This window comes from Zingiber officinale, chromosome 6A (assembly GCF_018446385.1).
Source record: "Zingiber officinale cultivar Zhangliang chromosome 6A, Zo_v1.1, whole genome shotgun sequence".
Taxonomy (NCBI): Eukaryota; Viridiplantae; Streptophyta; class Magnoliopsida; order Zingiberales; family Zingiberaceae; genus Zingiber; species Zingiber officinale.
The window spans coordinates 104,493,510-104,504,154 of NC_055997.1; the positions used below are offsets into that span (position 1 = coordinate 104,493,510).

The window sequence follows — 10,645 nt, forward strand, 5'->3', positions numbered from 1 at the left end:
TTTGGCCGGCCCCCACTAGCTTGGGTTCAAGCCACCCCAATTTATACCTAGGCCGGCCCTAGCTTGGTTCCCAAGCTAGCTTGGCCGGCCCCCTATTGGTGGGTATAGAAGGTGGGTATAGTACTCTATAAATAAGAGGCTACGATAGGGACCGAGAGGAGGAATTGGTTTTGGTCTCCCGATAAAATTAAGCATCCCGTGTTCGCCCCGAACACACAACTTAATTTTATCAATAATAATTCATTCCACTAGAGAACTATTATTGAACTACCGCACCAATCCCAAATTACATTTTTGGGCTCCTTCTTATTATGAGTGTGTTAGTCTCCCTGTGTTTAAGATATCGAATGTCCACTAATTAAGTGAGTTACTGACAACTCATTTAATTAATATCTTAGTCCAAGAGTAGTACCACTCAACCTTATCGTCATGTCGGACTAAGTCCACCTGCAGGGTTTAACATGACAATCCTTATGAGCTCCTCTTAGGGACATTATCAACCTAGTATCTCTAGGACACAGTTTCCTTCTATAATCAACAACACACACTATAAGTGATACCATTTCCCAACTTATCGGGCTTATTGATTCATCGAACTAAATCTCACCCATTGATAAATTAAAGAAATAAATATCAAATATATGTGCTTGTTATTATATCAGGATTAAGAGCACACACTTCCATAATAACTGAGGTCTTTGTTCCTTTATAAAATCAGTATAAAAGAAACGACCTCAAATGGTCCTACTCAATACACTCTAAGTGTACTAGTGTAATTATACAGTCAAGATAAACTGATACCTAATTACACTACGACCTTCTAATGGTTTGTTCCTTTCCATTTTGGTCGTGAGCTACTGTTTATAATTTATAAGGTACTGATAACATCATCTTCTGCATGTGGCACCACATACTATGTTATCTACAGTATAAATTAATTGAACAACTACAACTAAATGTAGACAATTTGACCAAATGTGATTCTTTATTCATAATGAATGTTTACAAAGCTTAGGCTTTCAGTATACACTCCAACAGGAGAGTCTTCCCATAATTCATCTAGATTGTCTAATGTATCATAGGGTATATAATTTTCAGGATATAGGTTATACTGCTGATGCGAGGGTTGCAAGAAAGAGTTTACAAGACTGTAATCAGAAGAAGGAACAACTTCTTCTATGTCATCTACAGAAACAATAGAGTAGATGGAGGATGTATCAGAAACATCTGATTGTACTTCTATTAAATCTAGATTTGTACAGGTAACTAGTTTTGCTTCTCGAGTATATAAATTCTTTTTATTTGGGCAGGCAGAGGATAAATGACCTGGTTCATTACAGGCAAAACATGTGATAGTATTGACATATGTCTTCTTTGGTTTGAACTTCCGTACATGTTTTTCTTTATTTAAGTAAGGTTTCTTTTCTCTACTTTTTCTAAGATAATAAGTCTTTTTAAGTTTTATTGCCTTTGGCCTTGTTACCAATTTTCTGGGTGTTCTTGATGAATGATTTAGTCTTGATCTAGGTTGGGTGAGGGCATATTGTTGAGGGGTATATATCTGGCTACAAAATCCATATTGTTGATTTTATAATTGCTTTTGTATATGGATATAGGTACATTTTTCTTTAAGTATGGAAATAATGTGTTGAATTCTTACTCCAATGTTATCGTATTGTGGTGCTACATTCATGTCTGTCCAGATTTTATGTATTTCCTTTCCTAAGTCTCCTGAAAGTTTGCTAAAAAGTTTTTCCCCTAGTTCCGGGTTACAATAGTTTCCCGAGACTGCTGTTAATGCTAGAAAGTCATTACAAAAAGGTTTAATCTAGTTCCAACTAAAGAGTTGTAATTGTTCTAAGTCTCTCATAGCTTCTCTTTGTCTTATATCTAATCTAGTATTAGCATCTCTGGCAGTAAACAACCTATGAATTGTATAGCAAAAATTGAGTATGTTATTTCCTTGTGACGCCATCCTGGCTACTTCCTCGGGATATGTAGTTTTATAGGTTTCCCATGCTGCTCTGGCAACATCACCTAGGTAATTTTCTCCTACTCTTATCATGGCTTCTCCTGTTTCTATGTCTAGTTCATGTTTAGCTTGATAATCTCTTTTAACAGAGACTATCCATTGTTCTAGATAAGTATCATAAAGTTGAGGATCATCGCATTCTCCAATATTTAACAAGACCAAATTCTTGCCAAAGTAAGTATTTCAGGTGGTCTTCTTTTTCCTATTGTTCTTAATAAAGGATTATTATTAGTATATGGGGTAATCTTTGTTCTTGGGGGATGTCCTTCCCCATAATCCATAATTCTCATAGAGCTTTCAGGGTATCTTACTTGTAGCGGTTGTTGTCTGAATTACTAGTGCTACTAGATTTGGCTGGATTCATTAGATTTACTGTTGAGAAGTAATCTTGTTTTTTAGCAATTATGTTATGCTCTTCGTTGAAATATAACATCCAGTCAGGCTCTAATTTATAGTGTAAAAGGTCAAAAGTTTCTAATTCTTTTAAATCTTCTTTAGTGAAATAGATGGTTATTTCAAATGGAATGTAAACATATTCATATAGATCGTCATAAAATAAATAATTACTTTCCGCATTATTGGTTATAGGAGTGTCCAGTATGTTATATTCAATGTTCATTAAATTCATATTAGTTTGAGTTTCTTCATTATCTTCTTCTTGTGATGTTGAAGGTTTATAATTATGAAATCTTACTATAGAGCTTCCATGTCTATCTTTATAAATAATGGATTCTGTTGGTTGTAAGGTTTGTGGTTTATTGTTTAATTCTAAATTAAGAGTCCAATCCAATCCTGCAAGTAATGTTGATGAGAAGTCCTTAGGTTTGAGGAATAAATGTCTTTTATCGTAAGGGTTTCAATAACATTAGTAATTTGAACTTTAAAATTATTGTTAATATTTGTCATAGTTTTTCCTAGAAAGATTATGTCTATTTGAATATTATGTCTTAGAAAGTCTCCATACCCTCTGGCTTGTACTGAAATTTTAATATGTTCTATAAAGTCCGGGATTGTCATATTGAAGTTTGGACAGAAATAGGTAATTCCTAAATTGCTATTCATATCTACTTCAATGAGTCCAATAATTGTCTTATCATTGTCAGAAAATCTTGAGTCATAAAAGACCAAAAATACTTTAGCTCCTATACTTTTTCTAGTAAGTCCTCTTAGTCCAAACACTATTAATCCTAGATGTATGTAGTGATGTTTTCTTTGTAAAAGTGTTCTTGCTGATTCTTCTGTCATGAGTGTAAATCTTTCTTCACCTCCATCTGGTAGATGAAGTGGTTGTGTTCTGTGATGTCTATAAAGTGATGTAGAGAAGGATAATAGTCCTTGATTATATATTCTTTTTGGGTTTAAGGTATTTAATTGTTCGTTAGAAAAAGTGTCTAAATTATGTTCTATGTCTATAAGTTCTTCTAATTGATAAGTGACAATATTTGTTGAGGACCTCCTGGGTATTATGGATAAATTTTTATTTGGTTGTCTTAAAGTTTGTGATAATTCAGAAAAACTTTCAGTTTGTTTCTTTGTTCGTAGATCCATTTGAAATGATATCTATATATAAAAGATGGCTCTGATGCAAGGGTTAGAGCCCTAGTAGTAAATTACTGTAATGAACTCTCCTTTATAAAAGAAAATTTAATTTAATTTTTTATATCAAATTGATAAAAATAGATATTATACTTGATCTTAGTGAAAAGATCGAGAAAAATATATTTTCTAACATCGTCGGCTCAAGGTATTTATAGAAATTTTTTTGCTCACTACGTTGGTGTTGTCAATCTTAAGATGTGGGACTAAAGAGAATCGTAATAATATATATTTTTTATATAAAAAACAACTCAACTTAAATTTATTTTTAGTGTAAACAAATAATATTAATATAATTTAATTTTAAATTTCATCAAAATTAATTATTAAATGTTCTGGATCCTTAATTAAATAAGAAGATGATTATATATATATATATATATATATATATATATATATATATATATATATATATATATAAAAGTTAAGACAATCACCATATTAATGTTATTTTAAGAAAATCTTTTTTTAAACATTTTTAAAATTTCCTATTTGGGGCGTACAATTTTATAGGATGGGGTGTTAGATTTCTGAATCATTTGACGGTGGACGATTTTTTTTTTTTTTTTTTTTTTTTTTGAACGGAACGAATCAATGTTATCTAATTGATAATTTTTTTTTAATTGAGGTAGGAAAAATTTTTATGGGCCGGATTCACGGATTGATTATTCTGTCGGAGTAACAACTTGTAAAAAAGAAAATTATTTAAGATCATTTCGAAGGCAGTACGTGTCTGGATCTGATTCTTACGTGGCATTTAGCCATTAAAAGCGGATAAATCAAAGACACCGATGATTTCCAACTGACTAAAAGTACCCAAGTTTCTACCCATTCCCAAAACGACGCACCTGTCACTAGGCCGAACGTCCTATCATCTTGACTCCGTCTCGCAAAGCGGGTGCCGAACTTTTCTAACAGCAAGAAATTCGAGTCCCCGCATCGGTGTCATCGAAGCTAATCGAATAATAATTAGACGATTAAAATTCTTGTGCTTCGATATTACCTCTAATACACATTATAATAACGATCATACCCACAACTCCTGACTGTCCAACGACAATCAAACGTCTCCAAATACTTCACTCATGACACGAGTAAGGGTATGTTAGTAATTACAGGAATGAAGAGGAGCACCGGCATCCTTTTTTAATACAACCGACGAGGGCTCTTCCCTTGGAAGCTCCGCTCGATACTCTTCCATTCCACTCCTCCTTGCTCATGGCGACGGCGACCTCCTTCGCTACTCCGGCCGTCATATGTGAGTCCCGATTCGTTTCTTGATGAATCCAACTGGTAGCCACTCATCCTCTTTGGTTCTTCTCGGTAGATTTTAGGGTTTATGGGACCGGACCCGATCCCAATCCATGATTCCGTTGTATAATCATGTTTATCTATTCGTGTGTAGAGAGTAGGTGAGGAATCGGAATCTTTTTCGGCTGTGCTATTTCTAGAGATACTTCGGTTCCACGTTCTGGAATGGGGCTGAATTTTCCTTGAAGGATTTTAGATTAGATTTGGATTCTTAATTTGACTTGATTTGATATCTTAAGTGCAATTTGAGTACTTTATTATAGTTACTTTAATGACTTGTGTTTCTGAACACCTTTTACTTCTGAACGAATTATATTGAAGGATAGCAATTATTTGCGAACCTATTTTCTTACTCTCTTTGGTGTAATTTTCTCGATCGTGTGTCATATGCTTAAATGTAGTCATTCCTGCATAATCTGTAACACTGCTTTCTTTGCGATTTAATGAAGTAGTCAGGATTAATTTGTAAACTTATTTTTTAATTTGAAGATTATTTGAAGTTATGCACCTATCTTAAAAACTTGATAGTTAGGGATGATGATGATGTAAAATAGAGTTAATGTGGAACTTACAGATGATTTGGTAGTACTACAGAACTAGTAGATGATTTGGAACTAGTTCAAAAATTCCATAAATTCTCCTGAGTGATTTTTAGATATGATTGGAGTACAAACTTATGTGAAATACTAGATGACTTGGAAATGACTGAATTTGCTGGAAACCTTGAAATTTTCTTTCGCAAAAGTTTAATCAATATAAAAATTTTGATCTACAAGTGAGTTTGTCTGATGGTCTGTCTAACTTACTTCATAAGCCCTTATGAGCAATAATCTCCACCAAGTTTTATCTTATATGTGTACCAATGTGTACTGGGATCAAGGACGCCATCATTTGCGAGTTCAATATGCTGAGTAATCTTATGAACAGAATTCATGTTTTCTTTTATTGGAATTTCAAGTAAAACTTTGTTAAGTTGGTTTGAATATAATAATTTGCAATTAGAATCAGGATTCTTGACTTCTTATGTTCAGAAGCAGCATTGATAACTACAAATGATGTTAAAATGTTCTTCCTTAATTGTTAATCAATGCTTTCCTATGTTTTTTATCACGAGCATTCATTTATCCTCACTAGATGCAATAGAATGTTTCTCACTAAATAAACGCATTAGCTAAATTGACTTATGTTCATGTTAGCACTTCTATACATCAAAAATTTCCACTGTCCCATGCTATCCTTCAATTTTTCTACTTAGCTAAGCCATTGTCATTTAATTGCTTTAAAAAAGGTTCCTCTTATGATTAGTTCTATTTTTTTTTTCTCATGTGAGACTTTCTTTAAGTTTTAGTACACCATTATTGAATAAATGATATATAGATCATTTTTTGCTTATGTACGAAGTATTGCTTGGGCATCTAACATTTAACCTCTTTGAACCTACTAATGTGAAAAAATGTGAGATAGTTGTGTTTTGTATGCATCCAAAGAACTGAACTCTTGTTTACATTGTTTATTATAGATATAGTTTATTTAATTCTGCAGTCTTCTTTTAGCTGATTTTTGTTGTTTCTTCACTTTCTTTATATCAAAATCCTCCATATTCATAACTTGCAATATACATCTCTTCAAAAGTACAAAATAAACATCTATTAAATCCATAACCCAGATAACCTGTGGAAGCACATTTACATTGCAGTTGCTTTACATTAAATTTCATCTATTATATAGAACACATATCATGCCCATTTTTTGGTTATCATTAGGGATGTAAACGAGCAGAACCGAGCCGAACAGTATTAAGCTGGAGTTCGGCTCATTTAAGTTATATTTTGGCTTGAGCTTGGCTCGAGCTCAAATCGAACTTTTATCACAAGGTTCGAGCTCAGCTCATTTTGGAATTACCAAGCTCGCGAATAGTTCGAGCTCGGCTCGTTATTAGCTCGATTATCATAGTTAACGAGCCTAATTCGTTAAACGAGCTCGGGCTCATTTTAGAGCTCGTTTTTTTGGCTCGTTTTAAAGTTCGTTTTGCAATTTTGTTAAGCGAGTTCAAAAACTTATTTGAATATATATTCAACAAACCTAACAACTAAAATAATATAAACTTAACACATCATTGAACATCCGAAACTACTACATTAAACTTCCAAATTCAACACATCATGAACATGTTTGCGAGCCCTTTAATCGAGCCTAGCTCGAGCCCGAGTTCACGAGCCTATAAACGAACATGTTCTCGAGCCTTTTAAACGAGCCGAGCTCGAGCCCGAGCTCGCTAGCCGATAAACGAACATGTTCGCGAGCTCACGAGCTGAATGTCCTTAAGCTCAAGCTCGGCTCGATAAAATTGTCGAGCTCGAAATCGAGCTCAAGCTCGGCTCGATAAGATAAATGAACGAACTCGAACAAGTTTTTTACCAAATCGAGCTCCGAATAGCTCGCGAACTGTTTAGTTCATTTACATCCCTAGTTATCATCTAATTGGTTAAGCATGTGTGCCAATTGGGTATGACAACTAATCATGCCAATAGTTACATCTTCAGAACCAATTTTTTTTTCCTTTATGTGATGCTAAATACTTTGATAAATAGAGTGTGAAAATGATGAGAGGAAAGAAATCGAAGGCATCCTGAAAATAAAATAATCTTCATTAACTTTTATGTGCATTAACAGAATTGGTGATTCAATGCTATCAACTTTTTAAATTGTTAATATAAACTTAGGATTCATGATGCTTGCTAAATATGCTTCTCTTTTTCCAATTCATCTATAGGTGGTTTACAGAATGGGAAGCTCAAACCTTTAAGTGGTTATCCAACTAAGTTGGTTGTTCCTCAAAAGTCAAAGGTGTTAAAATCCAGCCCGAGATTATCTGTCTGTGCTAAGTACAGGTAAGTATCACATGCTTATGATATATTTTCTTACAGGTCTTTAGGACCTAAAAGATTTAAATCAAGTTAGCACTGTTATTGACAGATTTTTGGTCTTTAGCTAGACCTTGTTTGGGTTGCTAGATTTTTCGTATTGGCTACTTATGATATATTACCAAAAGGCATGGTTTTCTTGGTTTTTAAAGAAAGCCCGTGTTTCCTAGTTTGACTTTGCTTGATGGCAACATCTGTATAATCTTTCACTTAAGTTGTCATTTCTGTGTACCGATGATTCATACTTAGACTTAGCTATTCTAACTGATTTGAATCTAAGATTTTGGCTGGCACAACTCCCATTAAGTGTTATATGACTTCTTATTTTCCATCTCTAGATTTTTTTTCTCATTATTACAGATTGCAGACACAGATATTTTGTGATCAGCTTCAAACTTAGTGAATCTACTAATGAATGTTTATTATCATCCATTACTCAATAACTTTTGCTCATTGTTTCTCGTATTCTCCATTGTCATCAACTGATCAACCTCTTCTAATTGTAAGATAACTTGCTTCAATTACATTTTCACAATGCTATTTTGCTATTTTATTTTGTTTTAAGTTTCGTGGACTTGTTTCATTATATGCAGTGATGATTCTGGAAGTGGTGGTGGCGATTTTGTTGCTGGGTTTGTTATAGGAGGAGCAGTTTTTGGAACTCTGGCTTATGTATTTGCTCCGCAGGTGGACAGTCTGCAGTTTTCATTCCATGAATTTCTCTGATAACTCACCGAATTCAATCTCCATTATCATGACCATACCTCACTTCTGCATTGACATGCTTTGCTGGTTGCATTTGTTACGCATTTCACTGACAGGAAATGTGAAGGGATGGTTTTGCATTTCCTGATATTTACTCATTTCATTGTTAATCTCCCTGAAATATATCTTCGCTTTTACTGTCCAGATAAGGAGATCACTACTCAACGAAGATGAACATGGATTTCGGAAGGCCAGACGACCATTGTATTACGAGGAAGGATTAGGGCTAGAGGTCACAATTCACTCAACTATCCTTTATTGCTTTTTGTCAATATTTTGATATCAAACGAATACTCATACCAGGAAACTCGTCAAACACTCAATGCAAAGATAAGGCAACTGAATAGCGCCATTGACAAGGTTGCAACTCGGTTAAAAGGCGGTGCTAAGAAGGTGGCGATAGAGCCTGCCCAAGCTGACTCTGAGTTTGAAGCAGCCTTGTAAGTTTACTCATCTCTATTTCTCCTTAAAAGCCTGTTGACTCAAGGACGTATTCCATCATAAAATCTGTCTGTTTTCTCTTCAGTATGATTATCAGTTTTCATTTCTGCAAAGTGTTGTCTTTTGCTAATTCATATTATTGTAATCTTTGAGCAATGGAGCTACTATTGTGATAGCAATTTTGAAGTATAAACTTGACCCGATGCGTCAGTTTAATTTTGTTTTTTTATCGATAGCATTAAAGGTTTAAGAGTAAATAAAAGTAAAAGAAAAAAAAATGGCAAAAAAGTAAGTTCTCCTGAATATCAGAATGAATTGAAAGTGGATCAAAGTTTAGTATGGTTGATATTCGAAATAATTGATTGTGTTTTAGGATTTGTTCGATCCTCACAGTTCTGGATTAGAGTTTGATTGTTGGATTCGTGATTTAGGAGCGTTTGAACTGATTCTGGAGCCATTTTTATAACAAAATAGCATTTTAGGGTTCATAACTATAAAAAGAATGCTAAGAATTAAAAGAGAAAAATTAATAAATGTTTAAGAAAGATAAAAATAACTTTCTTTGAGAGAACGGGTTACTTTAATTTGATTAAGAGATAGTGATAAAATGAAATTAGAGAATAGGTCAATAGTTTATTCAATTTCTAGGATATATAGAACACCAAGATAACTTAAGTTTTAAATAATTCAATTGGTCTCCTACTTTATTTAAAGCTTCGTTTTAATTGACAAGAATTCTTCTTTTTAAATTTTTAACTGATTATAAATTTTTAGTTGCTGTTTTGAATTTTTCAGAAAGAAGGAAAGAATTAATTTATTATATTTACTCTTTAAATACAAATGCTTGTTAACCAATAATGAACATTTTAAAACTTAAGAATATCTCTAGTGAGAATTTGAATCTTTGTTTCCACTTAGTAGAACTTTTTAAGGAATATAAGATTATATTCTCTCAAATCTCTAAGTGGAATAGAATATCCATTTCAAGCATAATGATTACATGTCTATAATACATTATATGTTCATTATTCTCAAATGATAAAAAAAATAACGAATATTTATATATTTACTTCCTCTCCCCTCACCCAAATTCATTTTCTTCTAATTTTTATGTTCATATGTTATGGTATGAATGTCATACCAATTCATGATGAGATTTTACTTATATATTATGTAATTCCTGGCAGGAATAAATTGAATTGTGCTAAAAGTAATTAATGATAATTATTTTTATTATATTTAAAAAAAATATTATCACTAATCTATTTTCATAGTCTTTTTTTTTCTGTGCTTTAGGAATATGGAAAAATAATTTTTCATACAACTATGCTTTATAGATTTATAGCTCATATATCACTTCAAAGTTCAAAGATTAATAATACATAATTTTTAGTATACATATAAATCTTTTTTTAATATATATATATATAGTTGTTTAAGTATTTATAATATTTTGAAATTGTGTACATGGTGGGATTAAACTTTTTAACATATTTGAATGCATTTCAATGTGAATATAATTCTGTGACATTTATATGTATTTTGAAACATACTTAGTTATAAATATTTACATTAT

General features: G+C 32.6%; 1 protein-coding gene across 1 annotated transcript; it reads left to right on the plus strand.

The window, feature by feature from the left end:
- The first annotated feature begins 4,737 nt into the window (after positions 1-4,737).
- Positions 4,738-9,288, plus strand: LOC121997223. The gene is made up of 5 exons (XM_042551525.1): positions 4,738-4,886; positions 7,713-7,830; positions 8,457-8,550; positions 8,774-8,860; positions 8,932-9,288. Exons 1-5 carry the CDS (start codon positions 4,847-4,849, stop codon positions 9,070-9,072), a joined length of 480 nt encoding a protein of 159 aa, XP_042407459.1. The 5' UTR covers positions 4,738-4,846; the 3' UTR covers positions 9,073-9,288.
- The last annotated feature ends 1,357 nt before the right edge of the window (positions 9,289-10,645 follow it).